At 42.7% G+C, this 16376-nt stretch overlaps 1 protein-coding gene across 3 annotated transcripts in view; it reads right to left on the minus strand.

Moving 5' to 3' along the window:
• The window catches only part of LOC127658978 (dynein, cytoplasmic 1, intermediate chain 2a), a 64960-nt gene that overhangs the window by 28727 nt on the left and 19857 nt on the right, over positions 1 to 16376 (minus strand). For all 3 annotated transcript variants that reach the window (XM_052148569.1, XM_052148567.1, XM_052148568.1), the window contains one exon: positions 4501 to 4584. In XM_052148569.1, the coding sequence (XP_052004529.1) occupies positions 4501 to 4584 (84 nt within the window). The remainder of the gene's footprint in view (positions 1 to 4500; positions 4585 to 16376) is intronic.

Raw genomic sequence — 16376 nt, forward strand, 5'->3', positions numbered from 1 at the left:
AATTCTCCTAACACGGAGGGCGTAAACAAGCCAGTTATGCCCTCCGTAACACTATCAGTGCAGCTAAGCGCCAGTACAGGCACAAGCTTGAAGGCCAGTTCAACACCACTGACTCTAGAAGTATGTGGCAGGGAATTAACACAATCACGGACTACAAGCGGAATAAAGTCTCCGCCATGAACACCGCTGCATCTCTCCGGACGAACTTAATACATTTTATGCTCGTTTTGAGGACAGTAACACCGCCCTCGCGAGAGAGCACTCGCTGCTGACGCTACAGAGGTTGATTCACTCTCCGTCTCTGTTGTGGATGTAACCCGATCATTCCGACGGGTGAACATCCGTAAAGCCGCGGGTCCAGACGGCATTCCGGGCCGCGTCATCAGAGCGTCGCGCGAATCAACTGGCTGGTGTTTTTACGGACATTTTCAATCTGTCCCTCTCCCTGTCTGTAGTCCCCACATGCTTCAAAACATCAACCATTGTGCCTGTACCGAAGCAAGCTATAATCACATGCTTAAATGACTGGCGTCCTGTTGCTCTGACCCCCATCATCAGCAAATGCTTCGAGAGGTTAATCAGAGATCACATCTGCTCTGTTCTGCCCCCTCTTTGGACCCATTGCAGTTTGCCTACCGCAACAACCGCTCCACTGATGATGCCATTGCATCTACAATACACACTGCTCTCTCCCACCTGGAAAAAAGGAACACATATGTGAGAATGCTGTTTGTAGACTACAGCTCAGCATTCAACACCATAGTGCCCTCCAAGCTTGATGAGAAACTCCGGGCTCTGGGCTTAAACAGCTCGCTGTGCAGCTGGATCCTGGATTTCCTGTCAGGCAGACGTCAGGTGGTTAGAATGGGCAGCAACACCTCCTCATCACTGACCCTCAACACTGGAGCCCCGCAGGGCTGTGTTCTCAGCCCACTCCTGTATTCCCTGTACACACATGACTGTGTGGCAACACATAGCTCCAATGCCATCATTAAGTTTGCTGACGATACGACGGTGGTAGGTCTGATCACTGACAATGATGAAAGAGCCTACAGAGAGGAGGTGCACACTCTGACACGCTGGTGTCAGGAGCACAACCTCTCCCTCAACGTCAGTAAAACCAAGGAGCTTGTTGTGGACTTCAGGAAGAAAGACGGAGAACACAGCCCCATCACCATCAATGGAGCACCGGTGGAGAGAGTCAGCAGCTTCAAGTTCCTCGGTGTCCACATTACTGAGGAACTCACATGGTCCGTCCACACTGAGGCCGTTGTGAAGAAGGCTCACCAGCGCCTCTTCTTCCTGAGACGGCTGAGGAAGTTTGGAATGAACCACCACATCCTCACACGGTTCTACACCAGCACTGTAGAGAGCATCCTGACTGGCTGCATCACCGCCTGGTACGGCAATAGCACCGCGTACAACTGCAAAGCCCTGCAAAGGGTGGTGCGAACTGCCAGGAACATCATCGGAGGTGAGCTTCCCTCCCTCCAGGACATATACACCAGGCGGTGTGTGAAAAAAGCTCGGAGGATCATCAGAGACTCCAGTCACCCAAGTCATGGGCTGTTCTCACTGCTACCATCAGGCAGGCGGTATCGCAGCATCAGGACCCGCACCAGCCGACTACATGATAGCTTTTTCCCCAAGCAATCAGACTGTTGAACTCTTGATCTATCAGGATCAATAATTAGCACTGCACTTTATTAATCTATAATCTCACACTGGACTGTCAACATATTCTCCTCAATACAACTGCTATATATATATATATACACATATATATTTCATATACTCCCACTTATTGTATTGTATTGTATATTCTGTTCTATATTCTGCATTGTATATAATTATTGTGTTGTGTAAGTATGTGTACATCTGATTTGTAAATTGTTTTGTGTAAGTATGTTGTTTATTGTAATTGGTATATGTCTCGTCACTGTCATGACTGCTATGTTGCTCGGAACTGCACACAAGAATTTCACCTACTGTTGCACTTGTGTACATGGTAGTGTGACAATAAAGTGATTTGATTGATTTGATTTGGAATGTCTCAACAGAAATCGAGACTCCTCAGACCAGGCAACATTTTTCCAGTCTTCAACGGTCCAATTTTGGTGAGCTCTTGCAAATTGTAGCCTCTTTTTCCTATTTGTAGTGGAGATGAGTGGTACCCGGTGGGGTCTTCTGCTGTTGTAGCCCATCCGCCTCAAGGTTGTGCGTGTTGTGGCTTCACAAATGCTTTGCTGCATACCGCGGTTGTAACGAGTGTTTATTTCAGGCAAAGTTGCTCTTCTATCAGATTGAATCAGTCGGCCCATTCTCCTCTGACCTCTAGCATCAACAAGGCATTTTCGCCCACAGGACTGCCGCATACTGGATGTTTTTCCCTTTTCACACCATTCTTTGTAAACCCTAGAAATGGTTGTGCGTGAAAATCCCAGTAACTGAGCAGATTGTGAAATACTCAGACCGGCCCGTCTGGCACCAACAACCATGCCACGCTCAAAATTGCTTAAATCACCTTTCTTTCCCATTCTGACATTCAGTTTGGAGTTCAGGAGATTGTCTTGACCAGGACCACACCCCTAAATGCATTGAAGCAACTGCCATGTGATTGGTTGATTAGATAATTGCATTAATGAGAAACTGAACAGGTGTTCCTAATAATCCTTTAGGTGAGTGTATGTGCAAACAGTAGTACACAAGTATAAACGCCATAAGACCATGCAGCCATCATACCGCTCAGGAAGGAGATGCATTCTGTCTCCTAGAGATTAACGTAGTTTGGTGCTTAAAGTGCAAATCAAACCCAGAACAACAGCAAAGGACCCAATGAAGATGCTGGAGGAAACCGGTATCTATATCCACAGTAAAATGAGTCCTATATCAACATAACCTGAAAGGCTGTCAGCAAGGAAGAAGCCACTGCTCCAAAACTGCCATAAAAAAGTTAGGCTACATTTTGCAAGTGCACATGGGGACACAGATCTTACTTTTTGGAGAAATGTCCTCCGGTCTAATGAAACAAAAACTGAAACTGTTTGGCCATAACGACCATCATTATGTTTGGAGGAAAAAGGGTGAGGCTTGCAAGCCGAAGAACACCATCCCAACCATGAAGCATGGGGGTGGCAGCATCATGTTGTGGGGGTGTTTTGCTGCAGGAGGGACTGGTGCTCTTCACAAAATAGATGACATCATGAGGAAGGAAATTATGTGGATATGTTGAAGCAACATATCAAGACAACATATCATGGACAATGACCCCAAGCATACCTCCAAAGCTGTGGAAAAATGGCTTAAGGACAACAAAGTCACAGTATTGGAGTGGCCATCACAAGGTCCTGACCTCAATCCGATTCCTGAAATCCTGAAAAATCATGTGCGAGGAAGGAGACCTACAAACCTGACTCAGTTACACCAGTTCTGTCTGGACGAATGGGCCAAAATTCCAGCAACTTATTGTGAGAAGCTTGTGGAAGGTTACCCAAAATGTTTGACCCAAGTTAAATAATTTAAAGGCAATGCTACCAAATACTAACAAACTGTATGTAAACTTCTGACCCACTGGGATGTGAAGAAAGAAATCAAAGCTGAAATAAATAATTCTCTCTACTGTTATTCTGACATTTCACATTCTTAAAATAAAGTCGTGATCCTAACTGACCTAAGAGAGGGAATGTTTTCTATGATTAAGTGTCAGGAATTTTGAAAAACTGAGTTTAAATGTATTTGGCTAAGGTGTATTTAAACTTCCAACTTCAACTGTAGCAAGCTTGCTGTTTGTCTTTCTGTAATTTCTGTTTAACCATCAAACTAGTTTACATTTTCAGACAAGGCTTTGTCAAGCCAACATCATACTTTACCTATCTAGTGAACAATTGTATTGCACATTCGAGGTGACAATGCGGCCACAATTTGAACTGAAATATAATAAAGTGGTCATGACATGCCTTTTTTATTATTTTTATAAGTTCCTTGATGTTCACTTATAATATTAGTAACGTTTTTTGTTTTTGTGCCCAAAACAATCACTCAGTTTTGGTGCTTCTCTCCTTTAAGACTTGACAGTAAATGCCCAGTTTTCTGATTGGCTCTCTCCTCTTGACTGACCAGCTTTCTCACTGCACTAACTGGGCGGGGCTACGGAAGTGATAAGATAAAGTAGGTGTTGATGTGTTGTTGTCTACCACAGTGTGACATCACAATGTGGAAGTCTTGAGTTCTAAAACTTACAGTATGTTTTGATAGTACAATAAACTCTTACATGTTAAAAGATCACATGATTTCCATTAGACCTTGCAATTCACATTACTTCTGCTTTAAATACCTGGGTTAAGTAATAAACACTGCAAATACTCATAGGCTCTGACATGACACTTCCATAGTATACTTTTCACTCGTGAATAAGCAACAAATATCAGCGTTTGGATATTCTAGAAACAGGCAGAAATATGAAGCATTAAACACACTGGTTTTGTTTCATGCTTAAAGTACCTTCATCCTCCAGTTTCTCCACTGGTTTCTCTTCCTTGGCCTCGACTGCTGGCTGTGAGGGAGGGGTCTCTTCCTCCTCTTCCTCTGCAAAAAAAAAACACACATGAACAGGAATTAAACCTTTAAAGCTGCAGTAATGTGTCATTAAAGTGGTCAAAACATGGCAAACAAGATTTTCAGACCTAAAACCTAGTCCAACCAGATAATTTACTCAAAATATACTTAAAAATGGCTTATTAAGACATCTTCGTAATAGTGAAAATGCATGAGCATTTTCCATTACTAACCAGCCCGTATAATCCGGAATTGTCCCATTTTTAAGGGAACAGAATTGTGTTCTGTAATAAATCCAAACGTGACAACTAGTCCTGTATTTTAGTGTCCAAAAAGCTGAGCATGTCTCCGTATTTGTTTGCATCCAAATCATTTCCACATTCAATTGTTAATGAATGGTAAAACAAATTGAGAGAAATTGACCGGAAGCACATATTTCTACTACACTTGTCAGCGGGGGAGAGCAAGAAAGTAATTGTTTCCCACCACTGCAAGATGCAAGCACAATTATGTCACAATAAAACATTGTTATATTACATATGTCTGTGCTCTTTCTGGAAGACTATTAAAAAATGTTAATGTGGCTTAATGTACTAAACCAACCATGGAGACCAACCAGGGAGGGTGAAAATGTTCTACTAATAAACTCTAAACAACGACACTGTAATCCATATAGCCTATAAGTATTTTCTCCCAGCAAACATGGGAACTCTCTGAACGACCTACAGTGAGCTGTAGGTCCTTCAGAAAAAGTAGCAGAATTCTTGATGAAGAACTACACTTCCCATGATCCTGAAGAGAAAGATCCACCAATCAGTTAATCTGAGACAACAAAGCGTGGCAAAATTGCACAGTAGGGACCACCCACTCCCATGATGCACCATTAATGACACCATCGAGGACCTCTTCCTACACTCTCAAACAACTTTAAATAAATATTTTAAAATGTTTCCATTGTTTTCAAATCAGTTACATCTGATCCGTCTTTGTCTGATTTTCAAATACATTTTACATGTTATGATGCGCCTCAGAGTTCGTTGGTCTGGTTCGTGGCTTCCAACTCTTTTATAAAGAATTTGATGAAATCCCAAAGGAAAAAATGGATGGCAAAAGTAGTATAGTGTGACTCTTTGAACATTGTATCTGTAAACCACGAGTCTATCCCCTCTCTGCTCTACAGAAGACTAAAGCATCACAGAGGTTTTAACCTGCAGCCCCCCAACACACTCCCAAAGTAACTGAGACAGGGAATATTAAACAGAGCATCCCACACTCACACGCAGGGCAGCAGGTGTCATTGGCTGAGACAGCTGATGGGTGTGTGTGTGTTAGGCAGATGGTTTGGTTGTGAGTGTGTGTGTAGTGGCACTGGGATGGCACAGGGCTTTCTGCCTCACTGCTCGCAGTCAACACTCTCTCCGGATACAGAAGTCAGTGCAATTAGAGAGTCGGCAGGGGGTCTGTGGACCGCTATTCACTCCCCAAACATGAGCCTGTCCAGCTGTAAGCCACACACAGAGCTCATCACCCACAATACTGATGCTCCAATAAATGCAAAGTTCAGGAAAAACTGCTCAAGGAAAAGTTCAGCCAAAAATGAAAAATGTCTTTATTTACTCATGTTGTTTCAAACCCGTATGACTTTGTGTCTTCTGTTAAATATTTGTTTCTGTCTGTATTCTGGCCATTCTTTCCATATAATGAAAGTGAATGAAGGCTGGCTTAAGCTTCAAAGTAACAAACAACATCAACCAAAAAAAAGCATCATAAAAGTAAAAAAATATTCCATATGATGTGTGCTATATCCCAAGTCTTCTGAAGTCATATGATAGCTTTGTGTGAAGACTAATTCATTATTCCATAAAAAATATACCCCTCTGCTGTAGCTCTTAAATCTATAAAGCCCTTTAGAGAACAGGAAGGGAATGTAAATGTCTGCACTTATATAGCGACTTTTTAACCTTAACGGTATTCAAAGCACTTTACACTGTGACACATTCACCCATTCATACACACATTCATACATGGTGGCAGAGCTGCCATGCAAGGCGCTAGACTGCCATTGGGAGCAACTTGGGGTTCAGTGTCTTGCCCAAGGACACTTTGGCATGTGGAGTCGTGTGGGCCGGTATTCGAACCACCAATCCTGTGATTAGTGGCCGACCCGCTCTACCACATACAGTAAGTGTTTTGTGTTTCCTCGCAATGTTCTTTTTGTTCAATGCATTTTAACTTAAAATGCTTAAACTATTGCAAGGAAATGCAAAAAGATTTGTGAAGTAGCATTAACTATTGCAAGGGAGCATAAATGTATCACAAAACACTTACTGTGGGGCAATGCAAACTATTGCGAGTGAACGCAATACTTGTGTCAAGGGAGCGTAAACTATTACGAGAGAATACAAAATCGTAACGTGGGAGCGTAAACTTTATATGAGACGGCATTATATTTTGTGAGGGAATGCAAAACAAATAGCGAGGGAATGTTAAAGTTGCACTACGTAACTTTGTGCTCTCTAGTGACATCTGTGGTTGAAATTTAATATTACAAGCAGTTTGCGGAAGAACACTGTGGCAGCGGGGGAGTGGTCAAGCGCCCGTCCGGGAGAGAAAAGCGGTAAGGGCGCTTACACCTGAGCTAAATTATGTCTAACACCTGTGTCTAATTGCAGTAGCATGAGGAGAGCGGCATAAATAGCAGCAGCAAGAGAGCCTCGAGAGAGAGAGAGAGAGAGAGAGAGAGAGAGAGAGAGAGAGAGAGAGAGCATTACGGGCATGTCCATCATGTGTGTTTGTTTATGTGTTTTTGAGTTTTCATTAAATTATTATTTATATTGACAAGCCGGTTCCTTGCCCATCCTTTAACTGTTTTACATTGGTGCCGAAAACCGGGAAGGAGGAGGGATGCCCGTCGCAGAGTCCTCGACACTGCCATCCACCCTGGGGAGCGCCGCTGCCATCTGCCGGGTGACGGAGTAGCCCGACCGCCCGGATGCGGGGAACGGCCGTCGTCCGCGGGGCAAGTGGGGACGGGATACCCCGACTGCCTGGAGCGAGGAAGCCGCTGCCGGGGACGGAGGAGTGCCCTGCCGTCCCCAGAGACGCGGAGGGGTCGAGGGAAGACCGCCGTCCGCGAGGGAAGAAACTCTCCGACCGCCCGGAGCGGTAGAGCCGCTGCCAGGGTCGGAGGAGGGTCCCCATTTGCCGCCAGAAAAGCGGAGGCGCGTTCTACCCGCTGGGGTCGAAGGTTTCACTCCGGTTCGCCTGGGGTTGGAGCGGCTGTCGTCCGCCTGAGTGTGGAGGAGTGTTCGAGGACCACGCGACGGTACATCAGAGAACCGGTGAGTGAGCTTTTTCTCTCTCTCCTCTCTCTCTCCCTTTCGCACCGTGTTTGCCTTTTCCCTCGCCTATTTTGTTGTTGTTTTTCCCCTCCTGTCTCCTCCCAGGGCGAGGAAGGCGGGGATGACCACGCGGGACGCGAGATACACCCCGCCCAAGGGATAGGGGAGGTGTACGTCATGCCGGTGGCACCCCGGCCTGAGATAACGTCGGGAGGAATGTGGAGCGGAGGGGGGCGGGGCCGGATCGGAATATCGCGCGCCCGGTCCCCAATCGGCCTGATGAGGCGCGCGAGGGATAAAGGCGGCCGGTGACAATTGTTCGAGAGAGAGAGAGAGAATTACGGGCATGTCCGTCATGTGTGTTTGTTTATGTGTTTTTGAGTTTTCATTAAATTATTATTTATATTGACAAGCCGGTTCTCGCCTCCTCCTTGCCCATCCTTTAACTGTTTTACATTGGTGCCGAAAGCCGGGAAGGAGGAGGGATGCCCGTCGCAGAGTCCTCGACACTGCCGTCCACCCTGGGGAGCGCCGCTGCCATCTGCCGGGTGACGGAGTAGCCCGACCGCCCGGATGCGAGGAGCGGCCGTCGTCCGCGGGGCAAGTGGGGACGGGATACCCCGACTGCCTGGAGCGAGGGAGCCGCTGCCGGGGGCGGAGGAGTGCCCTGCCGTCCCCAGAGATGCGGAGGGGTCGAGGGAAGACCGCCGTCTGCGAGGGGAGGAGGGAAGAAACTCTCCGACCGCCCGGAGCGGTACAGCCGCTGCCAGGGGCGGAGGAGGGTCCCCATTTGCCGCCAGAAAAGCGGAGGCGCGTTCTACCCACTGGGGGTCGAAGGTTTCACTCCGGTACACCCGGGGTTGGAGCGGCTGTCGTCCGCCTGAGTGTGGTGGAGTGTTCGAGGACCACGCGACGGTACATCAGAGAACCGGTGAGTGAGCTTTTTCTCTCTCTCCTCTCTCTCTCCCTTTCGCACCGTGTTTGCCTTTTCCCTCGCCTATTTTGTTGTTGTTTTTCCCCTCCTGTCTCCTCCCAGGGCGAGGAAGGTGGGGATGACCACGCGGGACGCGAGATACACCCCGCCCAAGGGATGGGGGGGTGTACGTCATGTCGGTGGCACCCCGGCCTGAGATAACGCCGGGAGGAATGTGGAGCGGAGGGGGGCGGGGCCGGGTCGGAATATCGCGCGCCCGGTCCCCAATCGGCCTGATGAGGCGCGCGAGGGATAAAGGCGGCCGGTGACGATTGTTCAAGAGAGAGAGAGAGAATTATGGGCATGTCCGTCATTTGTGTTTGTTTATGTGTTTTTGAGTTTTCATTAAATTATTATTTATATTGACAAGCCGGTTCTCGCCTCCTCCTTGCCCATCCTTTAACTGTTTTACAAACACTAAACGCGAGTTGTTTCAGCACTGCTCTTCTCTAGAAGTCATGAATATTAGTAAACCTGTCATCGTAACTTCCCCTGACACCATGGATACATCGCAATCAGTAAACACACTCGATTCATGTATTGTTCGATTCATACGAGCATGACAACCAATATAACCTTCAACAACACTACCAGAAAACATATCCAAGCATTATAGCAGGTAAACAACTTACTGTCTATCCAGACAGCAGCTATGCTGACTTGAACTGTGTGACAGTGATGGACTAAACTGAACAGCGCAGTTAGTTTCTCCAGCAGGAACATGTGACAAAAACATTCAGTAGACAAAAAACACCAGATAACAAGACTTGTGGGAAATCAGATGGGACGTTGGAGCTTTACACAGCTTTATACCGTGTGTGCCCTAGACTATCCCTCACAGCCTCATTTTCATTGCCGTTAAAGATCAAAGGTGGTGCTTTTGTCAATAAGGTCCAAATGCTGATCAAGGATGATGGATTAGTGGCAGCTGGCGATCAAAGGAGAATATCTTTATTTCTAAAACTATTTTTAAATGAAAGTGTAATTCTTGTATTAAACCCTATTTATTAGATTATGGCAGTAAATCTAACTTGTTCATCCATGTTTGGGGTATGATAGATAATACTTAATACATATTCAAGTTGCAGCTATGCCGACTGAACAAAACAAATCAATAATATATAGGCTTGATCTCACCTTCGCTTAAATAATGAACAATATCAGTATTGGCATCTATGAAAATGACAATAATAAACAATTTATACCTTATTCTTCAGTTTATTGCAGTTTTTGTATGGAACCGTTATGTTCAACAATAGGTATTACCTGCAATTTAAAAAAAATATTATTATTTCATGTATAGGTCCAGATGGCAAGAAATGTATTTTATTTTTATTATTATTATTATTTGAAAACATCTACACTCAAAAATATGTTCCCTATGTTGTGAGGGAACGCAAATCTATTTCAGAGAATACATTCCCTTACTGTCCACTAAAGGGCTGGAATATGGAATGACATGACTGCGAATAAATTATGACAGATTTCTAACTTTCCCTTTAATCTCTCCACAAATAATTATGTACAATAATCAAAACAAAGGGTTCCGCATTCCCCCCCAAGTTAATGGCTTGCTTTTTTACAAGACCCGAAAAACTTGTTTCAATAGAGAGTGAAATCACCCTTTTCCTCCAATAATCAAAATGATAATGTCATCTGTCAGATTTTACATCGGGAACGTGTCCTCCACGGTTCTCACAGGAGGGCCAGGGTGGGGGATATAGAGTTGTTCTGATGACATGGGCCATCTCGCCACGCCTGGCCCGTACTCAGGAAGTAGAGAGAAGAGAAGGTTAAAATCTTTCCTTTCAAGGGCCTCAATCAGGCTTGGAGGAAAACAGTAATCAGTGTCTTTCAGTCCGGGGCCCGAACGCACCACGGCCGTTCTCCGCCAGCCAGACCCGAGCAATCAACCTGCCAGGCATTAGCAGCGGAAAGACAATCTGAAAATAAGGGGTGTAATGCACCTGCCAGTAAAAATGCCCATTTGGAGAAAAGCATGTGATCCTGGTGACCCCACAGAGGGAAAGAGAGAGAGAGAGAAACATTTAACAGAATTCACCCTGATGGCAGATCCCCTTGCCTTCGACACCTCATCTCAAAGAAGCAGCAATTATAGCTTTTGTATCCCTCAAGAAATAAAAGCTTTTTGCAGGGGGAGGGCGCAAGCAGAGAGAGAGAGAGAACGAGCGTGCGCGCGAGAGAGAGAGGCCAGAAAATCGTCCGGCTTTGTTAAAATGACAATGTATTAATGCAAGCGCCCCATGGGGTCAGAGGTTGTTCGAGAACAAGACTAATGCTCTTTGATGTCCTCTGCAGGTGCACCGAGTCCGTCAGACACCCGCAGAAAAGGAGACAGAGTGAGACCTCAGAGCGCTGACTTTCACATTTGTGCTTGTGAAAGAAGCATGAGCAAACATCGGCTCTCTGAATATAATTTCAGGACTCCTGCCGCACTGAATGAATGGCTTGTTTGTGACGGGCTTTATTAGTCAAAATGAAAAAAAAAAAAGAGACATGTGCAGCTCTTCAGGGCCACGTCATCCTCCAGAGAGCTCACACAGGAAGTACAGGTGAACAGACTTCTACTCAAAAACTGATATTAAACGCACTAGCGAACATCGCGGTTTCAATATGGTGTCAATACATAAATGATCAGCATTAAACAGCCTTTTTGGGCGTCCAAGTTATCAGCAACATTAAACATTTGAGATAAATGCTGTAAAACAAATGTCAACGTTTTACAGCATTTTTGCTCATTAGTGTTGTCATGATACCAAAATTTGAGCAGTCAGAACTGATATCAGTAAAAAATGTTACCAATGTGTGAACGGCTTGTAACGCAACTTAAAAAATGAGCCCTCCCGGACTTCCTAGGTTGCCTATTAAAGCATGTAGGCTGATATTCACACACGAAGGGAGCGGGTCGCTTCCAAAGGATGTGACGTTTATGCGCGCTCCCGAGAGCCTTGCCTTAGTGCTTCTCTTCCACTATTCAACAGCAGAGCCGATTGATCTGCAACACTAGGTAACGTTATCATAGAAATAGAATCCAGCAAACGTCCGACTCCCAGCACAACACCGACTCCTACACAATCTCAGAGTAAGCCAATAAAACAAAAACATTTATCTACTGAATCCCATCTGGCTAAGCTGGAACTTGATCATGGTCGAGCAAAAACTAGAGTGAACATCGGCAGCGCATTTGATTCCTGGAGGGATCTTCGTTCGGTTTTGGGGATCAAAACCGACCCTGAATTGGCATTCTTCTTACTGGACAGGTAAACTTACATAACTGCAAAGCATGCGAAATATAGTGCCATAAGGATTGATCTGTGTCATTATAGCTAATTTGATCTTGCCTGTTAACATTGATGAATTGCAAGCTACCTTGCTTCCTAACTTTCAAATCATTTCAATGATCTTCTCTTTATATTAAAAGTCAGGTATACAGGATAGATTTAAGCAAATACACTGGTTTATTATTCATAGTACAACATATGACATAAAAAACATACAATAATGCAACAGTAAACTGTCTGGTATAGTTCAGTAGTATGTGTGTATCAGCATGTTATGTTAGCTGATAAGTAGTTTTAGTTTAGTCTCAAAGTTTGTAGTAAAACAATCATAACTGTTTAATTTTAATTATACTACCTCATCTGTCTGCATGATGCCGGTGAATCACGTTCAGTCTCATGGTACGTTACGTCATTGTTTTGGCCGATGCTCGCTCGCGTCCATATGAAGTGTGTGCATGAGCACGAGCAAGAACAACATGCAGCTGGCTGCGGTTCACTTAACGGCCACAGGTATCATTAATAAGAAAGATTAATGAATCTTACATACTGCACCTTTAAGTAAACATTGCTTCAAGTTTTTTTTAAGTATGATTATGGCTGGGCTATATGTCTTAAAAAATGATATCACGCTATTTTTCAGCCTATTGACGATATATGCTCTAAAATGACTCTAAAGTGTTTGTTTTTTAATCAGAAGAACTATCATTTCATCCAAACAGCCCTTAGCCAAATAGATGGAATATTTTAAAGACATTAAATAAAAATCTAATAATTCGTTTTTCATTAAATAAACACAAGGGAGAATGAAATTCAATAATTTTCATTGATATGTAATTTATACTTATATTTCATACACAATGAGTATATGAATACAATAGTACAGTAGCTTAATAAAAAGTATTATTTACCTTCAAATGTTTTTACTAATACTGAATTAATAATGTGTGCAAAGCTACTTCACTGACTTATTTTTGAACCACCATTTGAACATTGCATAATACTAAATCATTACTGTGGGGCACATCAGGTTTATTATTAGAATATAATGCTCAATTATCATTATAATTCTGATTATTAGATTTGCGTTATATAAAAGTACATATTTCTGTTCTGTTTACTTCATCTTCACCCGGGGGCTTTCATTTTGACACCAAAAGTGATGTCATATTCACTTCAACTTCACATGGAGCTTTTATTTTGACAAAGGAAAGACAATGTGTATTTGACAGTTTACAATGTTCTGCATTTCCTGAAACGCTGTCATCTCCTCCTTTTCCGTTATTCTGTGCCGCATTTGTACATTTGTATAACTTGTAACTATTACTAATGTTTGGATTTGCACGAATGCTTGAACCTGCATTACTTTGATTTCATTCACAATGCACGTGAACTGATCTTGAGAGCGCCGCCATGCACGTGCACACAGATCAGCACGTCACAGTTTGTTCAGAATCACACACAGACCATTTTTATTTGTCTTTAAATCACAACCTTTTGTGGATTAATAATCAAATGACCACCTCGCAATTTTGATGTTATTTAGTTTAATTGTGCAGCCCTGAAGGATCGTGAAATGAGTCTACTGATGCGCTCTTTATTAAATTTAATGGCCAAATGAAAGCACTTTAAAATCATCGCGATATTCTTCAACGATATATTGCCCAGCCCCAAGTAGGACCATATACAATCAGTTTCATTTTTAAAACTATTTTTTAATGAAGTGCTTTAGTAAAGATGCTCACAACATAATCTAAAACACAACATTGCTCTTATTTGGTCAAATAAATGTGTTGCACAACAGAGCATCACATTATAAATGAAAACTTCTATTCTAAGTTCTACAGTAAGTTCAACATAATAATAATAAAATACACTTTACTTATCATTAGAAATATATTTCGTAAATTTCACATGGCAAGTTTTTAATTGAATTACAATATAATATTTTGACGTGAATTTGACCCAGTGTGATCTGCGATTCAGTTATGTGTAGTCCACAGCAGGGATGGGCAACTGGTGGCCCGCGGGTCACATGCGGCCCTCTGTATAGTTTATTTCTTTGAAAAAGGGATTATGTAAAGATTGCATTCAGTTTATGATGTTATTACAACTATTGACCAGAAGAGGTCGCTTGTTCTTAGCAGACCTGCTGATCACTCTAGGATTCTAGCATGCAACATATTACACTTGCTCATCATTTATAAGGTACATTGAGCTAAATTTGTACATGTGAATGGCATGTTTTAGTAAAAACGCATATAATATTATATTATAATAATTATAATAGTTTTTATAAATATTGTTAAATAAAACTTTTAATATAGGTAACAAAATCTTAAAAAGAATATTGCATTACCCACAATAATGAGGAAATTGAGTAAAGATGTGAACATTGTTTGAGTGTGGATTTGTAATCCGGCCCCTTGGTAGAATGGAGAAAAAATGTTGGCCCTCGCCCCCTTCAAAGTTGCCCATACCTGGTGTACAGTGAATGTGCACTCTCTTTTGTCATCTACTACAATAAGCACATCACAGCACGCAATGCATTGTATGGACCAACAGAGCTGAAATATTCTTCTAAAAATCTTAATTTCTGTTCTGATGAAGAAAGTAAGTCGTACACATCTGGGATGGCACGAGGGTGAGTAAATGACGAGAGAATTTTCATTTTTGAGTGAACTATCCCTTTAATAACTCAACAAAAGTTTAGCAAAGCTTACTAACCGGTCTTTAAAACTGGTTTCAGCTGTCTGATGATACATTTGTCTTGACCGATGAGAAGCATTTGCTGTTCTGACTTTACCCAAATAGTTCCACTTTGCGAGGAAAGTATCACCTCAGCAGGAAGCATTATAAAGGTTCCTGGTTTTGTTCAGGTTTTAGTTCCTCTTGGAACTCGTTCATGTGGTGGAAAAACCCAGAGGACCTGAAATAATTCCAGGAACAAGGAAAAGTTCCTGCAGTGAAAAAGGAACATTTTGAAAAGCAACATTTGAAATCAATTTTGATCAACAAAGATCAGAGTTCTACGGCATCTTTAGGCATCATACAATGTTCGGAAAGCAACTAATGAAATCAACGCTGATGAACGTTCGGCAACATTTTTGGACATCATTGGCGTGTTCAAAAGTTTGTCCAACAACATTCTAAATAAACATTGATCAGCGTTCAACAGCATTTTTTGGCATTATAGAAATGCTCGTAAAGCAACATTCAAAATCAAAGTTGATCAACAAAGATCAGTGTACGACAGCTTTTGTTTTTTACATCACAGGCACATTCTGAATGTTTGTTTAGCAACATTCGAAATCAACAAATATCATGTTCAGCAGCATGATCACCAACATTCACAATCAATGTTGTCCAACAAATACAATGTTCAAAAATCTGGAATTTTTCATATGAATCTACCAAGGAGGTCTATAATACCTGGAAAAATCTACCTAATAATTTACACTTTGAAAACTCCTGATGTTGCTATAACAATGCATAAAGCGCTTACCAATTAAACTGAAGTCAAAATCAATAACTTTTCATGCTTATTCCTATAATAAGCATTATCTGAACAACTGAATGCTGGATTTGAATGATTGAATGATGCCCTAATTTGTTGTCTAGGCAAACAGTGCGATCAATTTTGAGACACTATATCACATTAATCGCATGATCTTCTTTAAGCTTTCTTTGAGAGAAGACTTTCAGAAACTTTTTAGGATGGATTCAAATGAAAGAAAATTGGTACTGGAGGGGCTTTATTATCCTTCTTATTAATGTAGCAAGTGTGTCATTCACTGATGGTGCTAGTATCTGTGAAGAGCCGGGCTGAGGGTTCCTCACTTAAAGAGAGATGCTCTCCATACAAGAGGCTACTCGTGATTAGTACAGGATATTAACACTCCTCTGAGCTCAAGGGTGATTTAAACAATCACCTGTAATTCAGTTTCATACTTTCACGAACCCACAGTGCTGCAGCAGACCGAGCTGTACATCAGATGGTAATGAGAGTGATATCCACCTCGCTGAGCACGTCTGCAGAAAACATGGGCTAGAAAACAAAATCTGTTCGCCCGTGCAAAACGCTAGTGTATGACTGGTTTCTGGCCCAGGTCAAATCAGCCCATCTGTAATCCTCTATAATATTCTGGACTTTAGATTAGGATGAGATCCCTCCTTCAATGCAAGTCTGTACGATTTCTTTTGCCTGTT

Source organism: Xyrauchen texanus, chromosome 18 (genome assembly GCF_025860055.1).
Source record: "Xyrauchen texanus isolate HMW12.3.18 chromosome 18, RBS_HiC_50CHRs, whole genome shotgun sequence".
Classification (NCBI taxonomy): domain Eukaryota; kingdom Metazoa; phylum Chordata; class Actinopteri; order Cypriniformes; family Catostomidae; genus Xyrauchen; species Xyrauchen texanus.